The sequence below is a fragment of the Monodon monoceros genome, unplaced genomic scaffold (assembly GCF_005190385.1).
Source record: "Monodon monoceros isolate NGI ecotype Baffin Bay Population unplaced genomic scaffold, NGI_Narwhal_1 Super_Scaffold_15, whole genome shotgun sequence".
Taxonomy (NCBI): Eukaryota; Metazoa; Chordata; class Mammalia; order Artiodactyla; family Monodontidae; genus Monodon; species Monodon monoceros.
This window is the reverse complement of record NW_021703771.1, coordinates 52,449,918-52,465,549: the sequence shown is the minus strand read 5'-3', so window position 1 is coordinate 52,465,549 and position 15,632 is coordinate 52,449,918. Positions and strand designations below refer to the sequence as shown.

At 41.1% G+C, this 15,632-nt stretch overlaps 1 protein-coding gene across 3 annotated transcripts in view; it reads right to left on the bottom strand.

The window, feature by feature from the left end:
* The window catches only part of TPD52L1 (TPD52 like 1), a 97,885-nt gene that overhangs the window by 14,516 nt on the left and 67,737 nt on the right, over nucleotides 1-15,632 (bottom strand). For all 3 annotated transcript variants that reach the window (XM_029224270.1, XM_029224271.1, XM_029224273.1), the window contains exon 3: nucleotides 12,468-12,616. In XM_029224270.1, the coding sequence (XP_029080103.1) occupies nucleotides 12,468-12,616 (149 nt within the window). The remainder of the gene's footprint in view (nucleotides 1-12,467; nucleotides 12,617-15,632) is intronic.

Genomic DNA, 15,632 nt, shown 5'->3' with positions numbered 1-15,632 from the left:
GACAAATGGAACAAGACGAATAAATTGGTTTAAGGTTTTGCGCATGGTGACAGGAAAGGTGGTGGTGTATCCACTGGGCTAGGAAATTTCTAAGTGTTAACTAATAAAGTAGAAAACAAAAGGCACCTAACCTGAGGGAATAAAAAGAAATCAGCCGAAAGTTTTGTACACCATTTCACAGTATATGTAAGTCAAGTCATTATGCTATACAGCTTAAACTTATACAGTGTTGTATGTATTATATTTAATTTAATATATCTCAATAAAACTGAAACAAACCAAACCAAAAAGTGTTCAACTGACTTTTAAAAAATAAACGAATTCTTTTTTTTTAACATCTTTATTGGAGTATAATTGCTTTACAATGGTGTGTTAGTTTCTGCTTTATAACAAAGAGAATCAGCTCTACATATACATATATCCCCATATCTCCTCCCTCTTGTGTCTCCTTCCCACCCTCCCTATCCCACCCCTCTCGGTGGTCACAAAGCACCGAGCTGATCTCCCTGTGCTATGCGGCTGCTATGTGGCTGCTTCCCACTATAAACTAATTCTTATAATGCACATACCATCTTCTTCCCATATATGTTGCTCCCAGGTAAGTTCCCCCAAAGCTCCTTGCTTAGCCTAGAACACTTGCATGCATATGGTACATCTAAGAAGACTATGTCCTGTGACATTCATTGTGTAGGAACTTCCGTTATCCCTCCCACCCTTCCACTTCCCACAAATCATCCGGCCCTAAATATACTATCAGACTCTACACAAATGCTTTAAAACATGCTCCTTGGTCTTCCTTGGGACTGAAATCACTTTATTAACATGGTATTCTATTATTCTTTTTTTGTTAGCAGGAAGGAATGAGTCTGATATTATCAGCACCGTATGTTATTTATTTACACAATGTCTGTTCTTCAGGAAGTGTAAAAATCAAGTATTATCTAGATGATAAAACCAAACCAAATATTCATTTACTAAACAGACATTTTCTAGGGAATAGGGAAAGACTGACAGGAAAAAGGGTCAAAGCAGAATTTGGTGAACGGGAGGTAATTTGTCTCTGGGGAGAGGTATGTGATTAGGGGAGGTGGACCCCAGACGGCTCTGGGTCAAGCAGCAAATGAGAAGTGGGAAAATGAAAGAAAGGAACAGCTTTTAGAATGTTTGCTTAATTTTGTTCGCTGCCAAGTTACAAAAATATCAGTTATTCAAATTACAACTTTATTTTTACATTTTACTATAGGATGTTAGGTTTTAATTATGGCGGGAGAATATTTTTGATCATGTGAAATCATGGAATTGCAGGCAGATTACACATAAAATAAAATATTAATCTCTAACTTCTTATTAGTGATAAGGCAGTTAATATAGCACTAAATGTGGACCAGAAATAAAAACCTCAATCATTATTACAAGAATTCAGGAGATGTGATCTTGAAATGGCACATGCTGAGAATTCTTCAGAAGAAACATGCTACTAAACAGGTTCCCAAAGCAGTGTCCTGATGCTTGGATTAACTAGGCGTAGAGATAGCCTTTAAAACAAAGATTTAAAGGTAGTAGTTTTAGCCTTAAAAACAAAAGGATTTATTTACAAATAAACAAAGAAAAATGTGGAATTGCTATTCCAGTTATATTTTTAGGATGCTGACAAAGTTTTCACAAAGTAGTAACCCGGCCATGAAATCAGATCTGTAGAGGGAACTCCCTGGCGGTCCAGTGGCTACGATTCTGTGCTTTCACTGCCGAGGGCGCGGGTTCGATCCCTGGTTGGGGAACTAAGATCCCACAAGCTGCACAGCATGGCCCAAAAAACCCCCAAAAATCAGATCTATGGAAAATGGGCTGTAAAACATGAAATCCATACATGATGGAAGTGAGGAAGACACTATATTATACACAGATGAAACATGGTCTTGCACTATGGACTGGAATTTAGAATTAGGCTCAGTTCTAATTAGCAAGGAAAATGTTTCCTTATGCAAAAGTTTCTCAGGCATATTGGTGAGGAAATAATCCATTAAATAACCCAAAGAGGAGACTTTGTATCTTCTCTTCCCTTCTATTCCTTTCACACTCCATAGCCAACCCATCAAGAGACCCTGCTAGTTCAGCCCTCCAAATAGATCTCGAATCTGTCTACTGTCTCACCACCTCTACTCGTCTCTGCCTTAGTTCAATTCACCATCATCACTCACCTGGGGTCTTGGCCAAGTGAGTGTCAGAGGAACAGAGTTGGGTTCTGGGGGAAAATGGGCACAGAAGAGGGAATCAAGGAAGGCCAAGGGAAGACAGTCAATCGGGTATCCACTCAGTACTGCATCTGTAAGGCCTGAAAGGTGACTCAAGGGAAAAGTAAAAAAGTACTCTGTCACACTGTGGTCTTTGCATGAGGTTGGGACTGGGTACCAGTTAGAGAATTCCTTCTTGTGTTGGTCCTGCATTTCTTTCAGTAATTTCTTGCAATTAAAGCAATTATTTAATTTACTTGTAAACTTTCCACGTAGTTTAACTTTTATATATTTGAGAATGCTTTGAATTTTGAGGTAAGAAGTGACTTTTGAACACTTTGTGTGTGTGTGTGTGAGACATTCTAAATTTAATGGCTTCATTTAAAAATAGCTGGTCAGGGAGAAGTACAGTTAGCCCGCCGCGTCTGTGGGTTCTGCATCTGCGCATTCAACCAACCACACATGGAAAACGTTCAGGAAAAAAATTCCAGGAAGTTCTAAAAAGCAAAACTTGAATTTGCCATCAGTGGGTAACTATTTCCATAGCATTTACACTGTATTTACAACTATTTACACTGCATTAGGTAGTATAAGTAATCTAGAGATGATTTCATGTGTATGGGAGGATGCATATAGGTCATGCAAATACTACACCATTTTATATAAGGGACTCGAGCATCCATGGATTTTGGTATCTTCATGGGTCCTGGGACAAAACCCCCGCAGATACCTAGGGGTGACTCTACATATAGTAAGCAATAAGTGTTAGCACATTATGTTTTAAAAACGCTTCTGTATCAAAATGTGAGACAGGTGTTTACAGGCATCTGACTACTTTAGTGAGGTATTAGGGGCATTTAAGTCCTCACCATGAAAAATGCATCTCTATATCTATGTGAAATTTCAAAGTTAAAATTCAAACGTATGGATAGCTCAATGGAGTGTTAAAGATTTTAGGGACTGTTAACTCTATTTCTGGGAATTATAAAATGTTAAATCTGAAAGGCACTAGAGCCCGATCCCTTAAGACTACAGATGATGAAAGTGAGGCCCAGAAGAGCTGAGTGACTCTTTAATGACAGAGGTAGGGTTAGAGTAGGCAGTGTGCCTGCCTTCCACCAGAGTGTCTTGTTGCCTAGGAGATGACAAGGGTGAATTAGATCAACTCCAGTGTTTGTGGAGAGAAATAATAATACTATATTTTGAGAAATTTTAAGATGCACATTTTCTACCCACACTTTTAGGCCTCTTCCCCTAGGCTAACCACTACATTTCTTGAAAACAATTAGTAGTCCTTATATACATTACTTAGAGACCAATAATTGAGGACAAGAGATTTCTAGGGGTTAGGCAGTGAGAGAGGGTTATACATGGGGAAGTGAGCTCCACGAACAAAATAACTAGGGAATCCATGAGAAATAGGTCAGCAGGCTCAGAGCATTTAAAAGCTCCAAGGAGTACCACACACATTACAGCCTAAGTGAAGGGTCCCTCTGGAGCTGTGCACTGCACAGACCCTGTACCTTATGGTGCATCCCAATTGGGCTTGATCTTAAAACTGAATAAGTAATATACATCCTCATCCAGAGGCTAGGAGCCTGTGTCTTGAAACAATGCTCTTCGGTCAGGCCACAGATAACCCCCAAGGAAGTCGGTGTATTTGCATTTTACTCCCTTTATTGTGCCATGAAATTCTGTACATAGTTTGTACTACTAATGCTGAAAACTGTTTTTTCAACTCTATCACATAAAATTATGTTCAACAGTATTCAAATAATGAAAAACAATTTAAATACTAATATTCTGATTGACTTGACAATCTTATAATTTAAATGGAAGTGGTATTTAGCATTTTACATTACTAGCATCTCTTATTTTAAGCTAAAGATAAATTATACCATTGCTGAGTTCCATAATTGATAGAGCGGACAACTAACACATTTTCCTTAAATAAAAATCAAGTGTTAAGATATCCTCAGGGACTTCCCTGGTGGCACAGTGGTTAAGAATCCGCCTGACAATGCAGGGGACACGGGCTCGAGCCCTGGTCTGGGAAGATCCCACATGCCACAGAGCAACTAAGCACATGTGCCACAACTACTGGGCCTGCGCCCTAGAGCCTGCAAGCCACAACTACTGAGCCTGTGTGCCACAACTACTGAAGCCCGTGCTCCTAGAGCCCGTGCTCCGCAGCAAGAGAAGTCACTGCAATGAGAAGCCCGTGCACCGCAACGAAGAGTAGACCCCACTCGCCACAACTATAGAAAGCCTGCGCGCAACGACGGAGACCCAACGCAGCCATAAATAAATAAATAAATTTATTGAAAAAAAAAAAGATATCCTCAGGTTGCTGTCAATTGTGCACTGGGAGGCAAGAAAATTGGGAGTATTTGCTTCCAGAAGTCTGTGTTGGGTGCCTCTCCTCAGGGTTCCCATAATCCCCTCTGCACAGCTCTTTGCAAACATCCTCCCAATGTGCTGCAATCACGGTTTTTAAACCTCTCTCTGGGACTCGCCTGAACTTCCTGAGGGCAGAACCACGTCTTTTTCATCATCACTGTATCCCCAGTGCCTGAATCAACTACAGCAAGAGTCACGTGAGTCTCCTCTGGATTCTGGAGGCTGGGATGCCCCAGCTTCAGCTACAGGTGCAGAGTCAGGACTTGGCAGTGCGAAGTTTCTAACTCTGCAGAAGAGCCACAGCGACCTTAAGGTGAGTGAGGGCAATTCTGCCTTGCGTGCTCTAAAGCAATCCAGCTAACAGTAGCTTTGGAGGAACCTGCACTTCCCAACAAGGCTCGAATATGGTCCAGTGTTGAACCTTTCTTTGGCAAAAGTTTAACTGTGATAAGCAAATGGCAGCTCACATTTACTAAGCACTTTGTATGCGTTAACCTATTGAAGATGCATTTTGTTTGCTTGTTTGGAGTACAAGTAATCTTCCTCTTTTCCAATGAAAGTCAACAGAAAAATAGGCTTTACTTTTCATAGATTCAGTTTGGCTGGAATGGATAGCTTCCCCCTTCCCAGCTTTACTGAGGTATAACTGACGAAACAAAATTGTGAGATATTGGATTTGATATACATATACACTGTGAAAGGACTCTTTTCCATCTAGTAAATTAACATATCCATCACCTCACATACATGTGTGTGTGTGTGTGTGTGTGTATGTATGTGTGTAGATGAGAACATTTAAGTTCTACTCTCTTAGCAATTTCAATTATACAATACAGTGTTACCAACTGTAGTCATGATATTATACATTAGATCCTCAGACCTTATTCATCTTATAACTGAAAGTATGTATTCTTACCAACCTCTCCCTATTTCACCCATATGCCCACCTCTGCAACCATCCTTGAACCCTGTTTCCAAGAGTTTGACTTTTTTTTAGATTCCACATATAAGTAATACCATGCAGTATCTGTCCTTCTCTGACTTACTTCACTTAGCATAATGCCCTCAAGGTCCATCCATGTTGTCGCAAACAGCAGGATTTCTTTCTTTCTCATGGCTGAATAATATTCCATTGCATTCGTGTGTGTGTGTGTGTGTGTGTGTGTGTGTGTGTGTGTGTGCGCGCGTGCACGCGCGCGCACATCTTTAAGGAATGGGTAGCATTTAACTGCTAGAACAGGTGAGCTGTTTGGCCAGCACACCAACAAGGGGCTCTTCAGTAGTGTGGGGTAAGGTTCTCTGCAAGCCAAATAAAAGGCATTCTGTTGACTTTCCACGCAGATTCCTCTTCATGTCTTACAGATTTGAAAGTCAGTGTTAATAATCAAAAGGAGAAAGCGTGTCATCTTCTAACATGTTCTGACTTAAAGCATTTTTCTACATACGGATCGAAGAAAAAAATTTTAATTCAATAGTCTTCTTACAAGAAGATATCTTATAGCCCAAATCTGTTTTCTATTATGGAATTTAAAAGAGAGCATTACTTGAACAGTTGCATATGCAGCATTTCACCAAAGACACAAAAACTAGGCTTCTTTTCTTCCAAAGCTTCCCTAAACACACTATCAAAACATAGATTTACCACTTGAATCTAGAAAAGCAGAACCTACTTCCTGCCTTGTGTGATAAGATGAAAGCCGAAAGGTAAGAAGAATGAACGAACATGTGAGAGATGCGCTACGTGGTCTTTTAAAATTAGGTCTTTAATCTTCACTGGCACTTCTGAACCCAATGGTGCCACAACAGGCTCCTCATAAAAAGAGATAATAATCTTTACTGACCATAATAAGCTGTAAGTCTTAGAAGCACAAAGCAAAGAGTAAATAAATCATAAATTGAGCTTCAATTTTCAAGCACTGTGCTTTTTTTTTTTTAATGCTGAATGTTAGAGTTTTACTCCTCTGTATATAGGATGAAGTTATTAAGTTTTCTGAAAAGATGGAATGGTTTAAATTCCATTCCACAACCTTCTCCTCTTTGTAGACCTGCCATTTGTTCTATGATACAACTCAGTGTTTATTGGTGGGCAATTTCACAGGTTAGCAAAGGCTGAACACTCACTAAAATGCAGCATATCAGTTTTAACAGCCCACCACGACATCAAGCTTACAAATTCCTTTTCCTTCTATTTCCAGAAGAGATTCAATTTCTCCTCCAGTGGTCTCCCCACCTCTTCACCCCAAAGCCGCCCACCTCCCCCATGCTTCCTTGAAGCCTAAAAACATTAAAAAGCTTCAAAGGATGAGGGTGGGGGGAATTTTTTGTGAGTGTTCTTAGATTCTCCAAAATCAAGGCAAATAAAAAACTATGACAAAAACAACAGCAACGACAAACCCAGGGACACAGATGGCCTCTCGACCTACTACTGTATGGTTATCTTTCTATTAAGGAGATAATTTTCGTCTGCGGTGTAGTTATTCCTACTCATCTGGTCCTATTCCAATTTGAATCCTACCACAGACTAAAATATGCCAAGATCTTTCATTAACATATCACAGATTTTCTTTTCATTATAAATCAAACTAAATAGGTCATGATCGCTTAATCAGTATGCAAAGTATTGCCTCTGGGATACCTGCAATACTCTGACAGCTGAAATTCTTTTTGGTGCTTTGAAATCTAATTTTATCCAATCTAACCTTACCCCAGTTCATCATTCCCCCACATCAAAATTTCATTGTATGAGGTACAGATATTGTTCTAGAATGGGTATCATGGACACTAATAGCAGGGATTTAAATATTCAAGGGAAAAATAGATTCTGCTTTTCTGTCTGCCCCCCTCCCCCCACCATATGATTAAGACTTTTCCCTTTCCCTCAGCAGCCAAGAAAAAATGGTGGGAGCAAGATGCTCTCCTGAAATTATGTTGCTGATAGACTCATGCCTCCCTCTTAAGAAAGAGATTTATTCTTCTTTACAAAGGAAAGTTCACATCATTCCTAAAGGTTAGTGAGTCCATGATCATCTGTATTTATTAACTAATCTCTGAGGAAATCTCATCTAGGTCTGCAGCTTTCAATGCATCAATATGTAGATGACTCTCAAATGTCCATTTCCATCCCTGACTTTTCCTCCGAGTTGCCCTGTCAATATATAAACTTGTTTATCTACTGGACATCTCAGACTGCACACAGCCAAAGCAGAATTCTTGGGTGTCCTCACCAGACCTGTTTCCTAGAAGAGCAAACAGGCCTACAAAGTATCAGACACTGTTCTGCACTCATTGAATCCTCACTACCTATGATAGGTACTAATACGATCTCATTTCATGGAGGCAGGGGACCTAGATTTCAAACCAGGCAATTGGTTGGAGTCCGCAGCCCACCAGCTTAACCACAATGCTAAATCCCCACTGCTGTAACCAGTCTCAGTATTCACCCAGTAGCCCAAGTCAGAGACCTAATGTCACATTTGATCCCTCTATTTCCCTCAACCCCCCACATCCACACCACTGGGAAGTCCCATTGGGTCGACCTCCAGATCCTGTCCCCTCTCTGCTCATGACTCTCCATCACGACAACCTGGGCCATTGCAACAGTCTTATAAATGATTTTCTGGTTTCCATTCCTGCCTCTTCACAATCAATATTACACAAACCAACCAGAACGTTCTTTTTAAAAGGTGAATTAGAACAAGTCACTTCCTGCTGCAAATTCTCCAACGGCATCCAAAGCTCTTGGAATAAAATCCTCACTCCTCCCCTTGGCCTGGGAGGGCCCAGAGGCTCTGACCTCAAGCTCCTTTCACTACAATCCAGACACAGCCCTTTCTTCTGCTTCCTGAAACCTGTAAAGCTAGGTCTTGCCTCAGTGTCCTTGTGGCAATTTTTTCCTCAGCCTAAAAGCTCTTCCCCAGATCCTCACAAGGTCATATCTTTCTGTCATTCAGGTCTCAGCTCAAAGAAACCTCCCAGGACAGGATTTCCCTGTCAGGGACCCATCAAAGCAGCTTCCACCCTCTCCGGCAAGTCACTCTCTAGTACCTCAACCTATGCTGTCTTCATCATAGCGTCCTGACAGATCCTCATTTGTTTGCTGCTTGTTTCATGCCCTTTTCCCTTTCAACATTCATAGAGATTAGGAACTTTGTCCATCTTGTTGAATCCTGTATCCTGAGGGCTTAGATTAGCCCCTGGGTAATAATGCCTAATAGCAGACACTCACTAACACTTGTTGGGTAAACAAACTGTCAGGACCCCCCTAACAGCTTTCTATTGCCTGTGGATAAAGAATAACTCTGTTATAAACAGTTGCCACAAGCCCCGGCCCCTTCTCCCCACCACCTCAACAAGCCTAAGTAATTGGATCGATTTTCCTTAGGAGAAGGAGCCTTCTCTGCCAGCCTCAACCAGGCTGTGCCTGTGCGTCCCCCAGGACGTCCCTCCTGCCCCCCGTGGCCGGATTAAACTCCAGATCATCCTCCAGAGTTCTGCTTAAACATCTTACTCAAAAGAGCTTCCCTGAGACCCCAGGCAAGGTTCCATCCCCTGCTTTACATCCCCTACAATACCCTGGATTTGCCGTTACAACCCTGTCACACTTAGCTTTTAACCGGTTACTTGTAAAAACTTGTAAAATAAACAAAAACAAAACTGTTTTCCTGACCACGACTTTAAACTCGATAACCCCAGGGAATAACTCTGTTCTACTCATTCAACAAAAAGCTTGATACTAAGTGTACTGCCTGACTATAAAACCAATTGGTTTTTTCAAACGTGGGAAAACAAGAAACTATATATTCTCCAGTGTGCAAAGAGGCTACAAGCCTTCCTTGAACTTGCCTGCTCTAATTCCATGTCTCAGGAAACCATGACCCATTCCCCTCACTCCCCCCGCCGCCTGCTCTGGCAGACCCAGAACAAACTGGCCACATCCTCTGCTCAGATATTCGCTGCTCCCTCCCTCCTCTCAGCAACAGAAGAGCCAGAATTGCCCTCCCTCCATTGGGTTCTCTTACCCTTGCAGTGTGGTCAGGGAGCCCAAGCAGAAAGATCCTGCCTGGTTCTGACACCCCAGAAGGAAGTTCAGATCAAGTGACAAGAAAGCCCAGACCTGGATTAAATACAGAGGCCACCAGACCCAGGGAATTAGAGATGGCTCGGCCTCACCCTATCAGGGCCATTAATTGGTATAGGCCACCAAAGTGCAAAGACAAAAAGCAAAACTACTGACAGATAAGCTCATTTAATTTAGTGCCTAAAATCCAGCTATCCTGAATTTTCAAGAGATTGTTCATATGGTGTTGGCGAGATATATATATATATATATATATATATATATTTTTTTTTTTTTTTTTTCTTTTGCGGTACGTGGGCCTCTCACTGCTGTGGTCTCTCCCGTTGCAGAGCACAGGCTCCGGACGCGCAGGCCCAGCGGCCATGGCTCACGGGCCCAGCCGCTCCGCGGCATGTGGGATCTTCCCGGACGGGGGCACGAACCCGTGTCCCCTGCATCGGCAGGCGGACTCTCAACCACTGCGCCACCGGGGAAGCCCGATATATATTTTTTAAATTGATAAACATCAGTGTGTAGTTTCTTATCTTCTTCCATAATCATCAGGTTGGGGAAGGTTGGTTAACCTCTGGAGAGACACTGATGGGCTCCCTGGCTCCATCCTGCCCTACTCTGGACTGTGTCCTGACCCTTTCTGGATGAGCCCACGGGGTGCACATGCACAGATGCAGATAGAATTGCTAGGCTCTTAGAGCTGGAGAGAACATTCCCCTTTACATGGACACTAAGGGAACCACAGTGTGGAGACGTCAGGCTCCTCTTAGATCTAACTCCTCATGCAAAGGGTATCTTCACTAAGGTCTTAGATCTTAGTTCTCAGTAACCAGCAGGCAAAGTTGGCCCCCAGCCAAACTGAAATAATTGCTCTCTATCATGGGTACCTTTTCTTACTACCAGGCCCCTCTACACCTGGGAGAAAAGTACCAGCAAAGAGAAGAATTGTTTCCCACTTAGATACTAGCAATGTAATATCTTTACCTTCCAAGGAGGAATACTAGGGAAGAAAATGCATAACACAAAGACAAAAATTTCTTGATGGTGGAATCTGGGGTCAAGGGATAGGAAGCTTCTGTGGTTTCTCCATCGGCCCCCAGCTCCCAACACACAAAAGGAAACACAATTGCATTATGATGCGGGCACCTTCTTCGCTTTGGCACAAGACCCCCTGGCAAGCAAAATATTTTAAATCATTAGAGAAGTACCACGATAGTTAAATATTTCACATAATTTAAAAAGTAACGCCATGAAAGCATGATTGTAGAATACCCAAACCTATTCTGTACCTTGCCTAACATCAGACAGGAAGATAATGGCAAAGCTGAAAAACATTTCTGTTGGTCTAAGTAAGAAAAACTTGCTTCTCCTGTGTTTCTCCTTTACTCTCACATTACTATCAGACTCACAATACTTCTGACATCAGCTGTGGGGGGGGTTTCCACACACCAAGCAATTCTGTGACACCAGCTGGGTGTCCTACAATTTAACTCAATTCTGACACTATCTACCTGGAGATCGAGTCAGATCCCACAGGTTAAGGGCTCACAGCCCCACAAGACTGCCCCCCATTCACCTCACTCCAGATGCCAATCGCAAGTCCAGATTATCACCAGTGCTTCTGACCAGTGGGCTATAAATCAGAGGTTCCCACAACCTCCTCCTTGAGTTCAATTAATTTGCTAGAGTGCCTCACAGAACTCAGGAAAACAGGTTTCTTACTGGGTTACCGATTTATTGTAAAAATGATATGATAAAAGATACAGATGTACAACCAGATGGAAGAGGCATGTGGGGATGGGTACTGAGCTTCCATTCTCTCTCCTGGCACGCCACCCTCCCGGCACCTCCATGTGTTCAGCAACCCTAAAGCTCTCCAAACCCCATATTTTTGAGATTTCTATGGAAGCTTCATCATGTAGGCATGATAGATCACTTCCAGCTCCTTTTCCCTCTCTAGAGAACGGGGCTGTGGGACTGACAGTTCCAAGCTTCTAATAATGGCTTGGTCTTTCTGGTGACCAGCCCTCATCCAGGAGTCCACCAAAAGTCACCTCTTTAGAACCAAGGATACTGCTATCACCCAGGAAATTCCAAGGGATCTAGGAACTCTGTGTCAGGAACCAGGGTCAAAATGCAAATGTTAGAACAAAAGATGCTCCTGGTGTAGGAAATTATAAGGGTTTTGGGAGCTCTGTGCCAGAAACCAGGGGCAGAAACCAATATATTCTATTATTTCATGAGGCCTTAACCCAGTTCTAACATTCCCTAGAGTAGTGGGGATAAAAGCACACCCCCAAACATGAGAGGTACAAACTTTTCTTTTCATGTAAATGGACAAAAAGTCTGTAGTTTTTAAAGCTGTCAACCATTTTTGATAGTAACTCAAAATATGCAGTGAATGCCAAGTATTCTGAGGATGTAGAATTTTATGAAAAAACATAAGGAAAAAGTATATATTTAACAAATGTTAAAAATATATATATATATATATATATAATGAAGAGAAAGAACTTTAAACTGTACAACTCCATAAAAGTAGTCTAAGTGAAAACAGAGTGTTGATGAACAAAGTTTTATTTCATGAAGCTACTTTATAGAGTCTGCATCATGCAACATATTAATGATTATTCATATTTCCTTATTTTACTTCTGGAGGAAATATTTTTCCCTAGCCACCAGTACGAAATCAGCCTCATGGGAAAAAAAACTGAAGAGGCAAGACAGCAGGCTGAGTGAATTTTTTTTAAAGAAAAACATATACTTACGCAGTAGTAGTCTGCACGTCATGCCAGCTTCTGCTGAAGTTCTGTTTTAATTCATTCATCAAGTTCATGCCGAGTTTTTGTTTTATCTCAACCAGATGCCTTTCTTTCGCTGATAAAACTTGTCGTAATGTTGTAATTTCGTCTTCTAGCTACAGGTAGGAGGGAAAATGGTGGGGAAAGAGGTCAGACCAGCTGAAACACACACGGGTGCCCTCGGTGCTCCAAAGCAGCCTCTGCGCCCTCTTGTTCACACAGCCCAGTGCATGGCCTTAGCAAACACATCCTGTAGAGAAGACCGTCTAATATTTAAAAATGAAAGTAGATATTTTTAGCTTTAATAATTCTAAAAGAAATCACTACTCCTTGTAAAAAATTCACTCATACAGGGGCTTCCCTGGTGGCGCAGTGGTTTAGAGTCCGCCTGCCAATGCAGGGGACACGGGTTCGTGCCCTGGTCCGGGAAGATCCCACATGCCACGGAGCAGTTGGGCCCGTGAGCCACGGCCACTGGGCCTGCGCGTCCAGAGCCTGTGCTCCGCAACGGCAGAGGCCACAACAGTGAGAAGCCCACGTACTGCAAAAAAAAAAAAAAAAAAAAAAAAAATTCACTCATACAGCAAAATGTAAAGAAAATAAAAATCACGTGTAATCTACTAGGAAACAGCCACTGCTTAATTTTTTTGGTTTCTAATCATCCAAACGTTTTTCTAAAATTATACATAGATATAATTTTTGAAAAGACTGTTTTTGTAGTCTATGCCTAACAAGTTCTTTTAAAGTGTTATTAGTCAGTGTTGTTTATTTTTTGCCAACCACACCTAGCATATGTTGTGGTTTGCCAAGGTGGTGCCTCAGGAGAGAATGAACAAGGGAGGAGAGGATGTATGCAAGGGAGTGATTTGTACTGATTTTTCTTTTTAACAATCTTAATTGACATGTAGTTAACATACAATAAACTGTACACACATAAAGTGTCCAATCTGTAAGTTTTGATATATGTATACTCCTTTGAAGTCATCGCCTTAATCAACATAGTAAAGAAATCATCACCTCCAAAAGTTTTCTAGTTCTTCTTTGTAATTCCTCCCTCCCTTTTCTCTTCCCTCACCCAGGCAGTCACTGATCTTTCACTGGAGTTTAGTTTGTATTTTCTGGAATTTAATATAAATTGAACTATACAGTATGAACTCATTCTTGCCTTTGTTCACTCAATATAATAATTTGAAATCATTTGATTCATCCATGTTGCTGCATCATCAATGGCTTTTCCTTTTTTCTGCAGAGTAGTACTCCATTGTATGGATATACCACAGTTTGTTTTCTATTCAACTACTGAAGGATATTTGGGTTTGGCTAATGCAACTAAAGCTACTATTAACATTCATGTAGAAGTCTTTGTACTGATGTATCTCCTGTTTCCCCTGTGTTAGCAGAACAGTAAATCTCTCCAGCATCATAAAATTGCTCTTGTACACTCTGGAAAACAGTATGGAGATTCTTTTAAAAATTAAAAATAGAACTCTCATATGATCCAGGAATTCCACTTCTGAGGATTTATCCAAAGAAAATAAAAACACTAGCTCAGAAAAGATACATGTACCCCCCCACATGTTCATTGCAGCATTATTAACAATAGCTAAGATATGGAAATAACCTAAGTGTCCATTGACAGATAAATGGATAAAGAAGATATTTTACATACACACACACACACACACACACACACACACACACACACACACATACAGAAATATTATTCAGCCATTTTAAAACGAAGGAAATCTTGCCATTTAAAACATGAATGGACCTTGAGGGCAATATGCTAAGTAAAAGAAGTCAGACAGAGAAAGACAAATACCATATGACTGTATGATCTCATTTATATGTGGAATCTTAAAAAAACCACCAACCCCACAGATAAAGAGAACAGACTGGTGGTTGCCAGAGGCAAGGGAGGGGGGTGGGTGAAATGGGTGAAGGGGATCAAAAGGTATAAACTTCCTGTTATAAAATAAATAAGTCATGAAAAAATTGCTCTTGCAAATCTAATTTCTAACAAAGGAATTCTGTAAAATACCCAGATTTTAGAGAGCATTGCTATATTTTGTGAAAATAATTTTGAACCTCCTCAAAGTCTTTGATTCCAGTTATCATACTTTATTCTATTGTCACACTCTGTAACATATTGCCCTGGTAATATTGCTTAAATTTACATCTTGGTTTTCTGAAAAGTATAAATATTTGTGACTTTCTTTGTGAAGCCAGAAGAGAATCGATAGTACTCCCTTAGTATCCCACACGCACAGAGGTAAAAAAAAAAAAAAGTGCCTGACACTTTACGAGATTATTATTTTTTTTAATGGAGATCTGTGTCTCATTTACATTCTAAGTGTCACTCTACTTCTGACCACAAGGAGCATCACTAACCCTGTCAGTCATCTTGCAAATGTGTTCCTTGGGTCACCAGAGACGTAGCTGCTAAAAAACACATCTCAACAATGACAGTTACCTTTGCAAAAATTAGTCCTTTTTATTAGAGCAAGGAAGATTTTACCGCAATGGTGAACAGACAAAAATAGCATTGTAAACCTTCATATTCACAAAAAATCACTTAAGCAAAACAGGCAGAAATACTGAATCAAGCATCTTAAATAATCTAGTAGAAAAGAACAATATCTTGGAGCTTTTAATATCAGCAAAATGTCCTAATAATCTAACATTATCCATTTTTTTTTATGGTTATGGAACATTTCTTGTATGTTCATGGAAATCTTTCTGAAATGAATTTCACCTTCCATAAACATGTTATAATCAATAGCACCCTGTCTTTTCTTGATGAGCAAGAGTCTTCAGTATGCAGACATATACTCATTACTGCAAAAGGAGTGTACGTAGGGACCACCAAGGGGGATTATGTTTTTAGTCTTTCCATTAAATGAGAACATACTGTCATTTATTTGATTTTTTTTTGGCGGTACGCGGGGCTCTCACTGTTGTGGCCTCTCCCGTTGCAGAGCACAGGCTCCGGACGCGCAGGTCCAGCGGCCATGGCTCATGGGCCCAGCTGCTCCATGGCGTGTGGGATCTTCCCAGACCGGGGCACGAACCCGTGTCCCCTGCATCGGCAGGCGGACTCTCAACCACTGCGCCACCAGGGAAGCCCAG